At 42.8% G+C, this 21,102-nt stretch overlaps 1 protein-coding gene across 1 annotated transcript in view; it reads right to left on the bottom strand.

The window, feature by feature from the left end:
- The window catches only part of MTMR7 (myotubularin related protein 7), a 48,736-nt gene extending 34,444 nt beyond the window's left edge, over positions 1 to 14,292 (bottom strand). The window contains exon 1 of the mRNA XM_056855931.1: positions 14,249 to 14,292. Within this exon, the coding sequence (XP_056711909.1) occupies positions 14,249 to 14,272 (24 nt within the window). The 5' untranslated portion in view covers positions 14,273 to 14,292. The remainder of the gene's footprint in view (positions 1 to 14,248) is intronic.
- Positions 14,293 to 21,102: the final 6,810 nt, after the last annotated feature.

Below are 21,102 nucleotides of genomic sequence, written 5' to 3'. Positions count from 1 at the left end.
GAATGGGGATGGGGAGGCAAAAATAGAAGTTAAAGAGTATGCAAAATTGCAAACAGATGTTAGGCAGTGTTACTGGAAGAATAAACTTGAACACTGCCCTTCTGAACAAGTTAGCTGAGAGGTCATTTTTAAAAAAGCATGTCATCGTTGGGGAAACAATGGGCCAAATTCTTTACTTGGGCTAACTTCAGAACAGAGAGAGAAGGGCTGGGTAAAAATACGGCTACATTTGTATCTTGGTTAATCTTCCAACATATTATGTCTTTAAATACAGGTCTTGCTTATTAAAAGAGTTAGCAGCCTGATTAGCCCAGTTTGGCCAGAACTAGTCAGGGCTTGGCAGCTAAGCAGGGTTGACCCCAGTAGGTACTTGATGGGAGACTGCCAAGCAAGATATGGGTTGCTACACAGAGGAAGCCAATGGTAAACCACCTCACCTCATTGCATGCCTGGTACTCCCCATGGAAGGGGTCACCATGAGTCGGTTGTGACTGAACAGCATATTCTTGATATTAAAAGAATCAGCCATGATAATGGGTCTCCTTTCAAAATACTGAATGCCTACATTTTTTGTGACTTTCCTTCGTTTACACAACTACAGATTCCAGGTGGGTAGTAGTTATCTCTTTCTCTCAGAGGTCATAACAATATATTATACTTACAAAAGAGAAATACTCTTTTTCTTTCTTTCTTTTTTATTGAAGGGATACAGAAGGAAAATCTGAGGCTATCGTATTTTGGTCACGTCATGAGATGACAAGAGTCACTGGAAAAGACAGTCATGCTAGGAAAAGTTGAGGGCAGCAGGAAAAGAGGAAGACCCAACAAAAGATGGATTGACTCAATAAAGAAAGCCACAGCCTTCAATTTGCAAGATCTGAGCAAGGCTGTCAAAGATAGGACATTTTGGAGGACTTTCATTCATAGGGTCGCCATGAGTCGGAAGCGACTTGATGGCACTTAACACACACACACACACACACACACAGAAGGAAAAAGGGAGGGATGGGAAGAAAACCGTCTGATAAGTAAAAGCACTATTTTAAATTTAAAAGCTTAGTCGATATTTAAGCTATCATTTAACAAGCATTGACATTAGTCAAGTAAGTTTGCATTTATCTAAATGTATAGTTGTGTTACTTAGAGTATATATGTCAATCAAGTTGTCTACTTATGGATATAAGATGATTACCAATTCTCAATAAACAATTCATCGTAGAAATCACCTTTAGAATGATTCTAACAAAACATTTCATTAATCAGAGATATTTATCTAGATATCCGTTCTAATTTTTTAGCATGCATTGATCAGTCAACCTGCTGACAAAAGAGAAATACTCTTAATGAAAAAGGATACACATTCCAAATATTGTCGAAGGTTTTCACGGTCAGAGTTCATTGGTTCTTGTAGGTTATCCGGGCTGTGTGACCGTGGTCTTGGTATTTTCTTTCCTGACTTTTTGCTAGCAGCTGTGGCAGGCATCTTCAGAGGAGTAACACTGAAGGACAGTGTCTCTCAGTGTCAAGTGTGTAGGAAGAGTAATATATAGTCAGAAAGGGGTTGGGTTTGAGCTGAATCATTGCCCTGCAAAAAGTATCAAAGGTAATGTTCTAATCATTGTCCTGTAAGTATCAAGATAATGTGCTAATGAGGGTGTGGTATGTTAATTTGGAACCATTGTATCCTGAAGTTTACATCGGGACCACAAAACGCAGCATACAAACAAGAATAAAAGAACATGAAAGATACTGCAGACTTGGCCAACCTGAGAAATCAGCAGTGGCTGAACATGGACTGACACAAACAGGACACAGGGTCTTATTCCAAGACACTGAAAGACTGGACAATTCTACCATCTATTTTGTCAGATTGCACAGAGAAGCCATTGAAATTCATAATCATCAGCACAACTTTAACAGAAAAGAAGAGAGTTTAAGAATGAATAAGGCTTGGCTTCCTGTCCTGAAAACCTCCAGACTAACAAAGACTACAGTCCACAATAGCCATGCAGATTAGCTTTGGATTTCACACATTAACAGATCACTTCAGGATACAATGGTTCCATATTAACATACCACACCCTCATTAGCACATTATCTTGATACTTACAGGACAATGATTAGCACATTACCTTTGATATTTTTTGCAGGACAATGATTCAGCTCAAACCCAACCCCTTTCTGACTAAATATTACTCTTCCTACACACGACACTGAGAGACACTGTCCTTCAGTGTTACTCCTCTGAAGATGCCTGCCACAGCTGCTGGCGAAATGTCAGGAAAGAAAATACCAAGACCACGGTCTCACAGCCCGGATAACCTACAAGAACCAACGACACACATTCCGTTCTTCCTCATTCTAATTAATAACATTGACCACACAAAAAGAATTTGTGATTCCCTGATGAATACTGAGAACTATCATTGTGGAATATGCTATGCTAAATTCATCTCTCTGTCTGTCTCTCTCTGTGGCTCTTTCCATACATAACAGTGATTTTTGCTTCTCAGCCAACAAGAATAAAGTTCTGTTTTAATGTAATGTAGTCAGGACCTGCCCTGGGTTAGAATTAGAGAGGGACAGAACCTTTTGCTCCTCCAAGAAGGATCCCTCAACAAAGATCCTCCAATGCCTCACTCAGGGCTCCAAGTATGAGTCTAGAGGAGGGCAACAAAGATGGTGAGGGGTCTGGAGACCAAGTCCTATGAGGAAAAGTTGAAGCAGCTGGGTGTGTTTAGCCTGGAGAGGAGATGACTGAGAGGTGGTATGATAGCCATCTTCAAGTATTTGAAAGGCTGTCATATTGAGGGTGTACCAGAACCAACAAGTTGAAATTAAATCAAGAGATTTCAGCTAAACATTAGGAAGAACTTCCTGACAGAGTAGTTCCTCAGTGGAACAGGCTTCCTCGTGAGATGGTGGGCTCTACTTCTTTGGAAGTTTTTAAGTAGAGGCTAGATGGCCATCTGACAGCAATGCTGATTCGGTGAATTTAGGCAGATCATGAGAGGGAGGGCAAGAAGGGATGACTCAGTTCTTGGCTCTCATGGCCATTTCTTACATGCATGGGGTACTGCTGATCACCACTTTGGGGTCAGGAAGGAATTTTGCTCCAGGCCAGATTGGCCAGGAATCCTGGAGGGTTTTTTTGCCTTCCTCTGGGCATACAGCAGGGGTCACTGGGGGAGTGGAAGGGAAGGTAGCTTTGAATTTCCTGTGCTGTGCAGGGGGTTGGACGATGACTCTTGAGGTCCCTTCCAGCTCTATGCTTTTACATCAGGGTCCCAGAGGGGAGCTCCAACCCCAACATGCAGCAGAAGACTCTACCTAGGGTACCAATGGATATGAAGAAAAGGGAATCTCCCAGTTGGACCTTTCTGCCTGCACAACTCCCGTTGTCCTCTCTGAAAGCCCAAGAACAAAGAAGACATCTGGCCCAAGCAGATGCCTGGACCAGAAAGCATAGGGTGCACCTGGCAACCCAAGTAATCCCATCACCTAGCTCTACTCAGGATTGGGGCTCCCACTCAATAATTGGGAAGGGTGGGGCCACCTATAGGATTCATCCGTTGGTTCAGTATTCCATAAGATTGGCTAATGGTCAATCTGGGCAGATATACAACGGAGCAGGTTCTAGCTCTTCAAGACCACGATTGCCTACTTCTCCAGTTCCTGATTCTGTGGACAGCTCCTGCACTAATCTCAACAGCCAGCCCTTAAACTTTTGACTCCCTGGTCTAAGCAACAGTGTTGGATAGTGTGGAAACAGGGCACAAGGCACAACGGAGGGAGAATACAACAGACAGAACTTAACAGCCTGTACATCTTCACTGAAACAGAGATCTGCTTTTCACAAGCAGCTCATCCCCCGCACACATAAGAGGCCCTCATTTTAGGCAATCTGGAAAGGGCCCATGCATCTGAAAACGTTTTTCCCCCTTTAAACATGGTAACCACCACTTTTTAAAAGGGCCATTTGCCTTGTAGGATGTCTGCATCGGCCAGGCAATCAATCTCCCAGTCCAAATTCTCACCATGGTTTAAACAGTTTAAAAGGGATCATGTCAGAGCTTCATACCAGGTCAGTATTCTCTTCCATAGCCTCAGAATAGCTTTTACCTCCCTCCGGTTTCAAACCATGCCAACGGCTTGGATAGCTGGACGTTACTCCCGAACACCATGGCCCTCTCGCCTATGTATTTGTGGGGCTGCTCCAGAGGACCTAACTCATTACACCTTATTCTGTCCTCTTTATACAGAGCCCAGACTTAAATTCCTCGGAGCGATTCTAAAGGGCCTAAATCTTTCTCCAGATCCAGAGAAGCTGCTCTTTCTCCTATCAGACACCAATCCTGATGTTTCCTACAAAGTGTCACTCTTTGCTTTAGCAGCTAAGAAAATCTGAGCTAAAGCTGTTTTTAATCAGGGATCTTAACATATTTAAATATTAGTTTCTTGTGGGTCAGACTGTTTTAAAGTTATTTTAATGTTATTTTATGATTATTTTATTTTAATGTTTTGTATGGTGGATTGTGACGGCCTTCAGCCAGAGACAATAAACTTTATCACTTCACCATGTAGGATGCAACACAATTGCCCTCCTTCTCACAGCAAGATCTTTGCTAAGAGAGAGAATTGTTTCGTAGGGTGCTCTGTTCTTCTGAACACCGCACCTACTGAAATGCCATTTTCAGGCACAAAAAAACAACCCCCAAGAAAATTCCGTACAGGTTTAGTTTGCCATGCATATTACCACTTATTTCCCCCATTGTGTTTTTAGGCTTTCTTTTTCAATGAGCACCAAGACAAATGTCATGGCTTAATCCATCAATGTGGTTTAACTGTAGCATGAGCTTTTGAAAACTACAGCTTATATTTTGTCAGATGCATTTTCTGATCAAAATCTCCAGCAGATGGATGTACACACAGGCTGAGCTGCAGTAGAAACCAAGTTAAATATGGTTTAAATTAGAAATAAGACTGGAAAAGACATCTGCTATAGTGGGAGAACTTACAGAAAGTAGAAGCACGAATGCTTCTGAGTTATTGCTGGGATGTGAAAACATGCATTGGCATGTAACATCTAGTTCAGCCTTTAGCCAGGACATGGATTTTGCAAATAAGAATCCATTTCAGAAAAGGGAATGCCACAAAACTATTTTTGAACAACAATTAGTGGTTTCAATAAATGATAGATATGGCCACAGGGTGGCTGAAATCAATTGCAGCCAACCCTCCTAAATGGGATTATACATCTGGTAAATAGGATTTACATATCTGATTAAAGAGAGAAGAAAACTAGCTACTTGGTCTCATGTCTTTTCAGAATGAGACCAATGGAAAATACTCTATTCATACTAGGTGAAAAAGTTGGGAGGAAAAATCATCTGCCCTTAGCCAAGGCGATGAGCGATGCGAAAATGAAACACAGCTGGGATGCAGTGGAATCCAACAGACAAATTCATGCTGTCCTTTTCCTTAAATGACCTCAAGCCCACATGGTTAGAATCACGCTTCTAACTGTGAAAAGCTTTGAGATGGAGGAGACCAATTATGAGACAATGAGCACTCTGTAAAAAGAGTGCCCATCATGGTAATCCTTCTCTACAGTTTTGGAACAGAAACATAGGAAATCTGATAGGAGAACTGAAGCTGCCCTTTCGGTGGAAACAGATGATCCTTCCTACTTTCCAGTGTCTTCTCAACAGAAAGCTCTTTTTTTTTAATACAATCATTTGCAGACCCAGAAGTTTGTTTATCATGGGGAAATAGCAAAGACAATATTTCTAGGATGCTAAAAGGACACAGCTACACTACTATCTAGCATGAAGAATAAAACCCTGCTAGCAATGTTGGTATCTGCCCTGGACGCACTGTTTTGGGCAGTGAGCTCTACAACTTTCAGTGCACTTCTCAACAGAGCTATACCCTTCTAAGCCCACAGTAACTCTGCTTATGACAGTACTGCTTGTTCTTTTAGGACACTGTCACCTGCATATTAGTAACCAATATCTCCTGTTTTTAGTAGTGGAAACACTGGTTGGATCTGACTCATTATTTTACATGCTCAGACACACTTGTCTGTTTGATACCATCAATACAAGAGATGTTTGATGACCAGTCAGCTTGGCTCTAGTAATCACACGAACTGAACACTCAATGGACAGTTCATCTGTTCTATTCAGTCCAGCAAAACATCTAGCAAACTTTTCTTTAAGGGCAAAGGGTGTTTTTTCTAATTACTGGATTTACCCTGAATATGTATTGGTCATATAACACCGTGAAACTTAGACCACATTCCAGCATGTACTCTAATTCCATTGAAATCAACGATGGTCAAATTGGTTTAACTAGGTGTTGGCTTACCATCTCCTAGAGAAGAAGAAGAAGAAGAGTTGGTTTTTTATATGCTAACTTTCTCTATCATTTAAGGGAGACTCAAACCAGCTTACAATCACGTTCCCTTCCCCTCCCCACAACAGACACCCTGTGAAGTAGGTGGGGCTGAGAGAGTGTGACTTGCCCAAGGTCACCCAGCTGGCTTCATGTACAGGAGTGGGGAAACAAATCCAGTTCACCAGATTAGCCTCCGCCACTCATGTGGAGGAGTGGGGAATCGAACCCGGTTCTCCAGATCAGACTCCACCGCTCCAGACCACCGCTCTTAACCACTACACCACGCTGGCTCTCTCCTAGTTCAGATTGCCTTCATGTCATAGGATCTGTGGTACAGAAGGGATAGGGAAATTAATTATTGCTCAATAAGAGCATGTTAAACCTAGATTTCTGGTTAGAAACTGAACTCTGTCTTGTCCCACCTCTCATACCATGGTGACGGAAAGTGCCATCAAGTCACAGCTGACTTATGGCAACCTCATAGGGTTTTCATGGTGCTGTACCATACAGTCTATTTTTTCCCAAAAAACTACTTCCAAGGAACATGTTATAGTAAACACCGTGGGGTAGTTTTCTCTATGAAAGCTCCAGAAGCAACTTGACTTTATTGTTGTTTTAGATTTATAGCTGCTGTCCTATATACACTCATGTTTGCTCCCTCGAGATCCAAACATTGGAAGCTGATGAAAAAGACGAAGAAGATTGATGTACCCACAGAGATATAAAAAGGCTATTATTAGCATTTACCCAGAAGCACAGGAAGTCTCCTCAAGAAGAATGGATCATTCTTCTTCTATTAATATCGAGACGTTCAGTGTACGCATGCTGGGCTATATGGATGAGTGTGGAAACAGTACGGAATGAAAAGCACACTGTAGGCCTCTTCACACACATACTGAGCAACTCAAGGGCTAATTCTCCACAGGAGCTAATTCTCCACAGTGCTATCCTAAGTTCATCTATCCCATTTTTATCCCTCCCTTCCTCTGAGGGTTTTAAGGCAATGTTCATGGTTCTCTCCTCTGTCATTTTATCCTCACAATACCCTTGCGAGGTACATTCGCCTGAGAAAGAGTGACTAGCTCAATTTCACCCAGTGAGTTTCATGGCCAATGCAGGATTTGAACACCAGGCTCCCAGGTCCCATCTGACCACACTTGGCTGTCCTGTGTGGCTGTAATGTCTGTGTTATTGTTGAAGTCATGTGTGGGAGCATGATCTTGAGATTCTTCCTCATACAATTAGTGCACACTCTTCTGACAGGATGGGAAAACCCCACAAGACTGCTCTCGCCCATGTGGTTGATACATATTTGCGCGCATATGAAGAGATGCCATACACAACTCATCATGAGGCATGCAGTCGAAGCCAGTGCAGATGCAGAACTGACTCTAGGGACGCTTTTACCCAACCTGAATAATGCACTTTCAATTCACTTTGCAGCAGGATTTTTACTGTGTGAAACGAGAAAATCCACTTGGAAATGATCATTAAAGTGGATTGAAAGTGCATTATTCGGGATGTGAGGAAGCGCCCTAGGACTGAAACTGAAGTAGCTGGCAGAAGCCAAACCAGATCTGCCATTGGCTCTACGTCGAAACATAGAAAATCTATGACAGACTTGTCATGATAGAAACACATACTAGCCATACAGAACTGGGGGGGTGGGGGAGCTATGCATGAAATTCTACACAGACACAAAATAAGAAAAGTAATGTTAAGATGAACCAGTGGTTGCATCCAACATACAGTTGCTCTGTGATACTCTGCTTGGAATACGGTAACACTGAAAAGGGACAGATATAACCAAAATCAATATGTACAGAGTTAAGCAAAATTTAAGGCAGCACTTGGTGGGTTGCCTGTCAGGTAATGGTGCAATTACCAAAAGTTTCAATTTCTTGACTTTGTCGGTTTCTGAGAAATTTGACTCCTTGTGGCATTTTTGTGTTACTAAATTATATTCCTTAGACAGATTATATGCAAAGTGAGAAGGGCAATGGTTATATTTAGAGATTAAGATCTGACTCAGCATCCGTTAGACTACTAGATTTGTTTGATCTGTGACAGCTGCTCTTTAGGTTCTCACGCACAGGCCTTTGTTGAATTAATTCCCCCAATACGTTTATAACTGGAGATGTCACAGACTCATGGCATCCACTGCACAAAAGTGGATGCAGAAATTACAAACCTGGTCATTGAGAGAGCAAGCCCATCCAGCAGTGGCTGAATACTCTTAAGATAGCCCAGCAATCCATGCAGAGGAAGAATCTTCATCTTATCTGCACTGAGCTTCACTTTATTGGCCCTCAACAAGCCCATGACTGATTTCTGGCACCTTTCTAGAACAGGGGTCCCCAACATGGTGCCTGTGAGCACCAGGGCACCCACCAACACCTTTTCTGGTGCCCGCCAAGTGTTTTTAGGAAGTGGGTGGGGCCGGATATAGCTTTTGCCCAACAAGGCAAAATTGGCTGCACATATTTTTTTAAATGTTGCTTTGGTAGCAGCTGCCACCACACCATAAGGTCTACACTGTGTTACCGAAGTTAAGCTGCGGCAATCATCTTGTGGCTGGCTGGCTCTGCCTCCTGCAGCAGCCATTTTTGTGGCAGCCATTTTGTTGCTGCGCCCACCACGCCATGTCAGAATTCCAAATGCTCCCACAGGCTCAAAAAGGTTGGAGTCTCCCGGTCTAGATCATCTGCAGCTTTCCCTGGATTAGATGAAAAGGAGGAACAGAACTGGAAAGCATCTGCAAATTCATGACATTTACTCCAAGTCTCTGGAGGTCTTCTCCCCTTGGTTTCGTATAAACGGCAGAAGGAACAAAAGAAAGTCCTGTTGACAACGATAGCATCAATTTCATAGAGCAATTTTTGGAAACAGCTTCCAAGGTGACAGCGGAATGACTGAAGCACAGTGCCTCCTCATGCCTCCAACAATCCAGAAAGATATCAAAGCCATTGAGAAGTTCAAAATAATCAACATGGGTGCACCCCTCTACACAACTCAGTCCCAAAACCACATTGAAAGCCAGATTGAACTCGGTCTAGAAAATTAGCAGCATCCAGAAATATCTGCTATTGAGCTACCGACACTTTCTTAAACACATTGGTCAAACAGCTTCAAAAAGGATCCCAGCAACCTTCATTAATTTAGAATCAACCCTGAATTTATATAGCATAGAATAGCTCTTGGGGGTCCAGAGGTCGGGCTCATCTCAGCTTAGTTTCATGATAGATAAAAACATTCACGTTTTCAACAGGATCATCTTTGAACTGTTAGAGAAGCCTAAGCATTTGTGATACAGGCATATGTACTTTCCCCAAATATATCCTAAATTCCTGCTGCAACAGACAGGATAAATGCTTTTATTCAAATGGAATAACTAGATGGTTAAAGCAATTTCAACCACTCTAGAAAGCTACGTTAACGAGGGAAACAATATTCAAAGCACTCAATATTACTCCACTGTAGATATGGTACACTAGAGAAGAATTTGGCCTGTTTGTTGAAAGTGAAATTAAATAGTTTTGCTGCCAAAGCCCAGCTGCGCTGATATAAATGGAAAGTCTAACACATCACACGGATTAACAACCTGCAATCCAAATGAAAGATCTCATCCATGTCTTTGGTATCATTCTACTTTTTACCACCATTGGCTCCCTCGTTTGTAAGTTAGCACAATGTATTTCCAAATTGGTGAGGATCTAGGAAGGTCTGCTCCCCCCTTTTTTGTAATGCTCAATTAAGCCCCTCGGGAGATCTTTCAGTTTTTGGCTGATTTCTCCGAAGAATTTTACTTTCTGAAGCACGTTAATGGGTTGTCATTATTTACAACTGATATCTGTTTCTCTAAGTAACTTGACTTCCAACCTGAAGGCAGTCTTAGAACCTCAGAGATGGTATAGAACACCTCAGCCCAGTTACGATCAGGAGCCAGGTAGTGTATGCTCATCATAGCTATTCTGCAGTCACTCCATTGGTAACTAAACAGTTACCAAGTTCAATAGAAGGTGCTGGTTATCATCTGTAAAGCCCTTCATGGACTTGGACGCACCTACCTGCAGGACCACCTCTCCTGCTATGCTCTGCAGCAACAGCTTCACTCATCTGAGCAAAGTCCACTGAAGGGTCCACACTGAATACTGGTATGATTAACAGCTGCCCATACCCAAGTATCCTTTGCTGTAGCTCCCGCCTTGTGGAACAGCCTGCCTGAGGAGGTCAGGAAGGCTCCCACATTATCATTGGTCCAAAGAATGGAATAGAAAACAGAAATGTTCAGAAGATAATTTTTATAACAGGAACCAGGCTGTAGTATAATGGAATGCTTCAGCAGGGTGCTTTTATAAAGGGAACAGAATTGCAGTCTGCTGTACTATTTGTTTCACGCATTACCTTGCTCTGATTACATTGTCAATCAATCAATCAAGTTTTATTTCGATACAATATCAGCTCTGAATAAAAATCAAAGTTAGGTTTAAAATAATAAAAGTTGATGATTCTGGGAAGGATGTTTTGAAGAGGAGGAGGAAAGATCTATGGGGAAAGGTTTTCAATTAGCCGTTTACGAATTCCACTAGACCGGAGGCAAAATTTGGCTACTTGAATGGTTATCTCCCGAGAGGAGTCTGCTAAGAGAAGGGAAACTTTAGCTTCTTCCGATCTCCCAAGAAAGGATGACAATATGGGGAGAATGTACTGCGATCTTATGTCGGTGCAGAAGGGACATTGCAGCAGAACATGTTCTATTGTTTCCACTTTCTCTGTTTTGCATGGGCATTTGTTGGTGAAAGGGAGTACGGAGATACCTCCCTTCCAGGAGAGCTGAAGGTAAGGCGCTGAAACGCTCAAGAGTAAAGGCCCTTTGATATTTGGATACTTCCAGGAATCCAAGGTAGGATTACATTGTCTTCTACTTTTGTAATCCATTTTCTGCACTGTTTATTATGTTATACTGTTTTGTGTCTGCATTGTTTTCTAATTTTGTAATCCTAGCCTTGTTGCTTCTTTTATGTTGTCGTCTTGCATTGTTGGTATATTTTGTAACCCGCCTTGAGTCTCAGTGAGAAAGGTAGGCTGCAAATAAATAAACATAAAGAAAACTGGCCTAGCACTAGCAGTCAGGCAGACCAGACCATGATACTGAGCCCTATGTTCTGGGAGACTCTGGTTGCAGCCAGGAGGAGGTGGATAAAAGGCCCCAGCAGGAACAAATGGTGAGGTGTTAGCTGGCTAGCACAGGTAGGAAGGAGAGCCGCTAGCAAGCCTTGAGCTCTCTCTAATCTAGAGAGATCAGACCCTTCCTGGGACTGGGGAAATGGTGTTCTTGGCTAGGAATATAGCAGGCTGCATCACTTGGAATGCTAGTCATATAACTTCTTAACCTTTCAGTAAAGGTGAGGTGGGTATAGCCAGGAGGTATTGATTGAAGCAGATGGAGGTGATGTATTATGTCTATAAAATGGATGAGCTTGCTTTTGTGAGCTGAATATAAGAAGAAGAGTTGGTTTTTATATGCCGAGTTTCTCTACTTAAGGAAGAATCAAACCGGCTTACAATCACCTTCCCTTCCCCTCCCCACAACAGATACCTGTGAGGTGAGTGAGGCTGAGAGAGCTGTGACTAGTCCGAGGTCACCCAGCTGGTTTTATGTTTGGAATGGGGAAACAAATCCAGTTCACCAGATTAGCATCTGCCACTCATGCGGAGGAGTGGGGAATCAAACCCAGTTCTCCAGATCCGAGTCCACCGCTCTTAACCACCACACCACGCTGGCTATAAGCAATTCCCCGGTCTCAAATTCTTTTTTCCTCTGGAACAACATGAGAAAGACACCCTCACTGAGATGGCCCAGGCTAGCCTTATTGCTTCAGATCTCAGAAGCTAAGTAGGGCCAACCCTGGTTAGTATTTTGATAGGAGACCACCAAGGAAATCCAGGGTTGCTATGCAGAGGCAGGCAATGACCAACCACCTTTGTCTCTTGCCTTTGTCTCTCACCATAAGTCACTTGATGGCACACACACACACACACACACACACACACACACACACACACAGAAGGTGAAAGACCCTGCTGGGAAAATGGTCCCTGTAGATTGACAGCAGCCTTTTCTGGGGTCTTCTGTTCATCATCTCATCTTTATAGATTCCTGAGTCCAACAGGGACTGGTCACAGTAACTCATATCTTCTGGCTGTTCTAGGGGCCTAATCGATCAGGCACTCTGTCCTACAACATCTGACATTCCTGGTCCTTCATGTCTCCAAGAGTCAAGATGGAAGTCTCCGCCTTCTGTTCTGCGAGGGAGTAGACCTCAGCAGGATGGGCTATGCTGGCTTTGAAACTCTCTCACTATTATTAGTCCCATTCCACCATTTGCACACTTGGCTGGTGCTTTGGCCTGCAAGCAGCCTGCTTCTACCAGCACATACCAGCCTAGACAGTAAATTATGTAAAAAATCCCAGAATACTAGATGATTTGAACCCATTTTTTTCCATGCAGAATGCATTACATGTTTTTTTGGGAAATACAAAATCCTGGCAGATAAATTTATATTTGTATTTTGCTTATATTATTCAAGTTGGTAACTAGTTGGGAAATGTTTGATGGAGAAGGAATAATAATGAGAAAAAAAGCTCAAAGGAATATTACCATGCTTTTAAAAGATAAGCATGAGGGCTAGAAATTTGTTAAATGAAAGCTGAGAATTGCTAGCTGCCAAATTCAACACAAAAGAGCAGATTCTCTGTTCACTCAACAAACCCATGTGTGTGTGTGTAAAGTGCTGTCAAGTTGCAGCAGACTTATGGTGACCCCTTTTGGGGTTTTCATGGTAAGAGACTAACAGAGGTGGTTCAACAAACCCATAGCTGCCAGAATTTTCACAACCCTGACTATATCCATTGTTTAAAATATTTTGTTTGTCCCTACTAAACATTTTAAAAGAACGTTTTCACCTACCATATTCTTACTGTTTTTGATATTACGAAGGAATCGGCTCACAGTTCTAACCGATAACCACAGATACCAGAATAAGTGTTTTAAGGAAACTGTTTGCTAAACCTTCCAAAGAGATCCTACATGATGAAGAAGTAAGGTTTTTAACAAATACAGGAGACAGTATTATATGATCGCATCACACTTCAGGTCCAGGAGCTAGAAGCTCAATGATGTAATACACACTAGAGGCCATTATTTTAAGCTCATGTTATTATAAGGAATACAAATTGCCACAGAGATTTCAGATCAGCCTGAACAACAAACATTTTTGTCATGTAAATACAAGGGTATCCTAAAGAAACTAAATCAACTTTACTGCTAACATACGATTCACTATAATCTGATTTGTTTTATTTTTGTTTGCATGGAAAATGTATCGTATTTTTCCTGTTCTTGTACTGTAGAGAGCTAGGGTAATTTTCTAACAAATCTGGGGGCCTCTAGCTAAATCTCACCTCATTAAAACAGCAGCACGAAATTAAGGGTGCGGAAGGGGGAAATGACACCTCCCCCCCCCCCGTCCCGCTCTCCCAGATGGATGCTACATTATGGCCAGTGATGCATGAGTAAGCATAAAGACATTCCTGACAATGCGAAGAATGCCCCCACTTAATTGAAACGATAGCAAGCTCTGTATGGGGGGGGGGGAATAAACAGGTTCACAAACATCTATCTTTCTATTTCCATTTATTTTACAGAAAGGGATCCATTCAGCCCCTCCTGCCCCTCCAGGAAATTCCTCTTCCCCAATTAACACATTAAAGTCAGGCAAAAGCCATCTTTCTCTTGACCGCCTCGTCATAGCAAGCCTCCATCCCTTTTCCTCCCTCTGTACTAACCTTGGGCAGCCTGATGTACTCCATGGCGACCGGATCTCTCAGCTGGGATTCTCCTCCCTCACCTTACACAAAGGACACAGGTGGATGCATGGAGATGGGAGGGGGAGATCAGGTGAGCACACACAAGCCCTGGAGAAAACCAGCCAGAAAGGAGGCAAGCTTATTCAAACCCCCCCAACAAATGTGCCTCTGTTTTGATGCTGGCAGGTCATGGCTTGGCTCCATCTCCTGCAGCAGCTGCCATGCTGCTCCTGACAGCTTCGGATGCAGGCAGAGCGGAGGCATCACCAGGCCCTAAAGCCTGACGGGTTCGAGCATGCCTTTCTCGCCAAGGGAAAGGAAAGGTGGCTCGAAGGAAGGAGTCCTGTCTTTCTCAGGCTGTGAAGGAAAGCAGAATTATTATTATTATTTTAAAGAAAGCAGCATTTTCTAACCTCTTTTCTGAAGATCCCCACACCAGCCCCCTTTCCCTGCTTTAACAACCACCTGACAGATAGGGGGGGGAAGCACATGAAATTTCTTCCGCATAGAGCTAAAGTAGGGTTGCCAACCTCCAGGTACTAAGTTAGAAAAGAAACAGTACACAACTCTATATGCAGATTTACCAAAAGTGTATTACAATACAGTGGATATAACGTGAAGTGCAAACAAAAGCTTATAAACAACCTAAACAGAAATAAACATAGACATACCACAAAAACGTATATCTTCAATTGAGTCCAAATGACTTCTAAAAATTGTGAAGTCTTAATTATAGTCTGTTAGAACTTGCATGTATCCTGATGCCCAGTTTTTTAAGGGTCAAGTGATTTCTTGATTCCTTGAAGGAGATGAATAAAGATGGAAAACGCCTTCCGGAATTATTAAAAACGTTTTTCGCATATAATGCTTCAGCTGAAGCTACATGCAAGTTCTAAGAGACTATAAATAAGACTTCACAATTTTTAGAAGTCATTTGGACTCAATTGAAGATATATGTTTTTGTTGCATGTCTATGTTTATTTCTGTTTAGGTTGTTTATAAGCTTTTGTTTGCACTTCACGTTAAATCCACTGTATTGTAATACACTTTTGATAATTTTGCATATAGAGTTGTGTACTGTTTCTTTTCTAACTTATTACCATACAGTACTGGTGATCTTTTGTATTAAACCTCCAGGTACTAGCTATGAGAACCCATGTTGGAAAGAGTAGCCTGCTGACTATTGGGGCCAAATCCAGATCCTTCTGGGACGGCAGCCAGAAAGTTCAGCCAAAACTGCAAGGGAAAACTCAGGGTTACCTTCTTACCTATGGCTGCAGGGGTGAGACCCTGGAGAGGCAAAGAGACCAGAGGGTTGGGGCCAGGATAGGGTTGCCAATCTCCAGGTACTAGCTGAAGATCTTCTTTTACAACTGATCTCCAGCCAATAGAGATCAGTTCACCTGGAGAAAATGGCTGCTTTGGCAATTGGACTCTATGGCATTGAAGTCCCTCCCCAAACCCTGCCCTCCTCAGGCTCTGCCCCAAAAACCTCCCGCTGGTGGCGAAGAGGTAACTGGCAACCCCAGGAGTGGACATGTTCATGGAGGAGAGGGCTATCCATGGCTATTAGTTAGAATGGATACTAGTCATGATGCATACCTGTTCTCTCCAGTATTATAGGACCATGCCCATTATATTAGGTGCTGTGGAACACAGGCATGATAATGCTGCAGTCGTCTTGCCTGTGGGCTTCCTAGAGGCACCTGGTTGGCCACTGTGTGAACAAACTGCTGGACTTGATGGGCCTTGCTCTGATTCAGCATGGCTTTTCTTATGTTCTTAATAACTGTCTACCTCTCAGGCAGCTGTTCAAGGCACGACAGCCTTGTCACTTCTAGGGTGACCAGGAGCCAGTGAGCCCACATCCGTTTAATAATAGAAGTGTGGTGTAGTTACCATGTTGGACTAGGATCAGGGAGACCCAGGTTGGAAGCTCCACTCTGCCATGGAAGCTTGCTGGGTGACCTTGGGCTAGTCACACACTCTCAGCCTAACCTACCTCACACAGTTGCAGAGAGGATAAAATGGAAGAGAAGAGAATGTTGTAAGGTACTTAGCGTGATCTGATACAAAGGAAGCCAGGGCTCCGGTGGCTTTAAAAATAACGTATAGGAGAGCAGATTTTGAAAGGTGTTTTTTTTCCCCTCCCCTACACAACAAGCTGAACTTCCCACAATTCCTTCTTCTATATGAAACTTTTAAGTCACCAAGAACCCTGACTTCCCTTTCATCAGATCATACGAAGTACCACTCACTTTTATGCCTTAAATTTACAAATTACTGGGTATATTGGGAATAAAAGTTACAGGATTTATTTCACATCTCTCCAAACAAATCTAATTTTTTTTCCAAAGGACAGACATCCAGCCATTTGGATGTGTTGGGATAGTCCATGCTTTTTTCTGCAATAACCGCCCCCCCCCCAATTTAAAGAAAAAGAAAACCCATTATCAAATGATGCGTCAAATGTAATTCTAATCAGCATTCTTTTTGTTTGCTTTATCAGGGTAACAGGGATGCTAACCTCCATGTAAGGCCTGGAGATCTCCCAGAATTACAACTGATCTGCAGACTACACGGACCAGTTCCCGTGGAGAAAATGGCTGTTTTGGTTGGTAGATTCTATGGCATTAAAGCCTGCTGAGGTACCATTTCCCCAACCTCTGCCCTCCTGTTTCTGCCCCCCAGATCTCCAGGAATTTCCCAACCCAGAGTCGGCAACCCTAGTTCACAGTTGATAAAGATACCTGTTAACAACAGCAAGGCCATAGGATAATCCAACATATATTTTCAGTTTTCACTGTTTCAATATGGTACAAACATTTCTGTAATTTTTAAAATAATTTTCTCAAATATGAACTTTTTAGTGGAATCCCAACTGATTTTAGTGAAATCACAAATAAATCACCAGCTCTGCTTCAGATAAGAGACGTCTGAAATCCAGGAGGTGCTTTACACATAATCTCAGGTATGATATGAGATTTTCCAGAACTACATAAGGGGTGTTTCTGTCACTAGAACATTGGTCTTACTGTAAAATTGCAACAGCATGTTTACTCTGAAGCAAGTCACTGAGTTCAATGGGACTCATGTCCTAGTAAATGTGTTTAGGACTGCAGTCTAACAGTGCAGTCCTGGGCAGAGTTACTCCAATCACAACCAGTTGTTACCAATAGGTTTGACTGCAATAACTCTGTACAGGATTGCATTATAACTCTGCTAGAAAACAGAGTGATACTACTTTGGTTTTTAATTTCTCAGCTAGCAAGCCGGTCCTTTTCATTGGTGCAAGCATTTGTAAGCCTTTTAACTGTTGCTAAAATTAACTTGTCAATATAGGATCACAGTGTAGGATCATATTGTCAAAACTGAAGATTTTTAGGGGCAAAAGTAATAACATTTGTTTTCTGTGTCAGCATGACTACCAACTACCCTGCTGCAATATCCCCAAGAGCTGCCAAGTATGCCAGACGGCGGCAAGGCAACATACCAAAGGTTTACAAGAAGTGTGTAAGAGGGCAAGAACATGCCCCTAGGTACTGAGCAAACATCCTGTTTGCCATGCCACCAGAGGCCTCATGAGGTCTTAGTCTAGTAGTATTGTTACTTGATTGAACAACAACTCACAAACCAAGTTCTATATATGAAATTCATAACTAGTACATCAGTTTTAATCTCTCTTTGGTCTTAACAATTGCTAAAACTTGGTAGATGATAGCCCCTACAGAGCCAGCATGGTGTAGTGGTTAAGAGTGGTGGACTCTAATCTGGAAAACCAGGTTTGATTACCTACTCTTCCATATGAAGCCTTCTGGGTAGGGTAGCCAATCTCCAGGTATTAGCTGGAAATCTCCTGCTGATCTCCAGCCAATTGAGATCAGTTCACCTGGAGAAAATGGCTGCTTTGGCAATTGAACTTTGGCATTGAAGTCCCTCCCCTCCCCAAACCCCATCCTCCTCAGGCTCCACCCCAAAAACCTCCCGCCGGTGACAAAGAGGGAACTGGCAACCCTACTGCTGAGTGACCTTGAGGCAATCACACTTCTATCAGAACTCTTCAGCCCCACCTACCTCACAAGGTGTTTATTGTAGGGAGAGGAAGGGGTTGTGATTGTAAGCCACTTTGAGACTCCATAAGGTAGAGAAAGCCCTGACCTGGATGGCCCAGGCTAGCCTGATCTCATCAGATCTCAGAAGCTAAGCAGGGCCAGCCCTGGTTAGTATTTGGATGGGAGACCATCAAGGAATACCAGGGTTGCTGTGCAGAGGAAGGCACTGGCAGACCACCTCTGTTAGTCTCTTGCCATGAAAACCCCAAAAGGGGTCGCCATAACTCGGCTGCGACTTGATGGCACTTTACACACACAAGGTAGAGAAAAGCAGAGTTTAAAAACCAACTCTTCTTTTTAAATGGGTTTAAGAATGATTCGGTCTCTCCAGAGAATTCTAGCAAAATGCAGTTCTGTAACATAGCTGAAGAACTATAACAATCTTTATCACTTTCACCAAATTCCCTTAATTCTATGGGGAAAGCATGACAGGTGTGTTGGATATAAAATTAAAATGTTTGTAGTGAAAATATACCCAGAGTGTTCATTCTTTGTGATGATGGAGATTATTACCATCAGGCCTAGAGAAAAACATCTTGTCCCTTTAATAGTATCTTATTATGATGTTATTTACCAGGTGATGTTCATTCTTGCATTTTTATAATGCTGGTCATATGACCGTAATAAATGAAGTGAAATGAATCTCACCAGGTGATGTTATTTTACCTCCAAGCCATGAAAAATGTCAAGGGCCCATGTCCATGCATTGAGCCCCTCTTCCCGCCCCCCCGCCCCCGCCTTGTTACTTCTAGGCTTCCCAAAAACCAAATAAATAATTAAGCAATGGCACAACAGGGCCTGGTTGCAGTGGTACTAGGGTTGCCAGCTCTGGGCTGGGAAACAACTGGAGATTATGGGGGTGGACCCTGGAGAGTGTGGGGTTTGGGGAGGGCAGGGACCTTAGTAGGGTATAATGCCACAGCATCCTTTTATGCATGTCTGTTTCCCTCATGGTCACACACACCCCGACTACTTTGGGGTTTTGTTTTGATTATGCGTGCCTTTTCCGACCGTCAGAGGTCGTCTTGCTTTCCCCACGTTTTCTGGATGCTGTGTAGCCATCGTCCAGAAAACATGGGGAAAACGTGCAGAAATGCACAGCTAGAGTGAGGCAGCCTCTGATGTTCAGAAAAGGCATCCGTAATCAAAACAAAGCCCCCAAAGTAGTGGGGGGGGAATGACTGCGAGGGAAACAGCCGTGCATAAAAGGCCAGTGTCTACCTCTGAAAACAGCCATTTTCTCCAGGGGAACTGATCTTGGTCGTCTGGAGATCTACTGTAATGGTAGGAGACCTGCAGGTGCCACGTGGAGGCTGGCAACCCAAAACGGTACCCTACTGCAACGCACCATGCTAACTAAGATTTTTTTGCCAGACACACTATAGTCAGATAGTACCTCCTAAAATAAAATATTACAACATTGATAGATTATAAACACATAACCTTATACATAAATTCAACATAAGTAGGTTATAACTCACCATGAGATATTTTTGCCAGCAGATTATCTCACTGCCTTAGAGATTCCTAAGTATCAAAGAATCTACACTTTGGCATGTTTCAATGCCTTGCCCTAAGCTATTCTGGAAGGCAGATATCTTTGCATTCCTTGTCCCCAACAGGCTTGCCCTTGTCAAATGGGAAAGGCTGAGAGAGTTGATCCCATATTATTATACTGTCCCTACTATAATGATATACCTTCCCAATATATTATGTCGATTTTAATAAATTCCCCAGGAAGATCACAGTCATTCAACACTGCCCTCCTCCTTTCAGATTCCTCTAAAGAAACTACTCATGATGTAACCAAATTTTGTATAATGACATGTGCAGTATGAAAGCAGATAATTAAGTCTTCAAATAAATGACTCCCCCTCTATTATGAAATGTGTGCGAGAATTTTGAAATGCTGGATTATAATGGCACATATAAGTCTTGGTATTGCATGTGGCAGTTTTATTGTTGTTTTTAAATACTTTTCAAGCTGATCTTGTGTCGGAATAAACTGAACTGCATTAAGCCTCTATTAAAGGGACGGGATATTTTTCTCCAGTAGGTATGGCAAATCTGGTTGGCTATGAGGCAAGGTTAAGATAGTGTCCAAGGCCTGCTGCTTTGGATAAACAAGGCTTTTAAAAAATCTATCCATGTGAATTGGATTCGATCTTTTCAGCTAGCTCTTAACCTGTCTCAAAACAAAAGGTTCAATGCCTAGTGCTGTTAGAAACCTGCTAAAGGGTTTCCCCCCCCCCCTTAAGCTTAAATCACAGTTCTAAAGCGCCTGTCAAAACCCCTTAGAGTCAGACTATGGAATATTGAGATGACTCCTGCATTTTGACAGGACCAGTCCTTGAATGCCCTCTCTCTCCCAGCATGTAGAGCCCATTCAGCTGCTTGGTTTACTGCAGCTGATGAAACAAGCAGAGTGACTGGCTGAGTGCAGTTGGAAGCACAGTCAGCATGAATCCAATATAGCGCAGGTTCCTGATAGGTTGGGTTGCCAATAGGGTTGCCACTCTCCAGGTACTAGCTGGAGAGCTCCTGCCATTACAGCTGCCCTCCAGCCGATAGGGGTCAGTTCACCTGGAGAAAACAGCCGCTTTGGCAATTGGACTCTATGGCATCGAAGTCCCTCCCCTCCCCAAACCCTGCCCTCCTCAGTCTCCACCCCAAAAAACCTCCCGCCGGTGGCAAAGATGGACCTGGCAACCCTACTGATAG

The sequence above is a fragment of the Euleptes europaea genome, chromosome 9, assembly GCF_029931775.1.
Source record: "Euleptes europaea isolate rEulEur1 chromosome 9, rEulEur1.hap1, whole genome shotgun sequence".
NCBI lineage: Eukaryota > Metazoa > Chordata > Lepidosauria > Squamata > Sphaerodactylidae > Euleptes > Euleptes europaea.
Note: the sequence above shows the minus strand (reverse complement) of the source record. Positions and strands in the feature narration are given on the sequence as shown.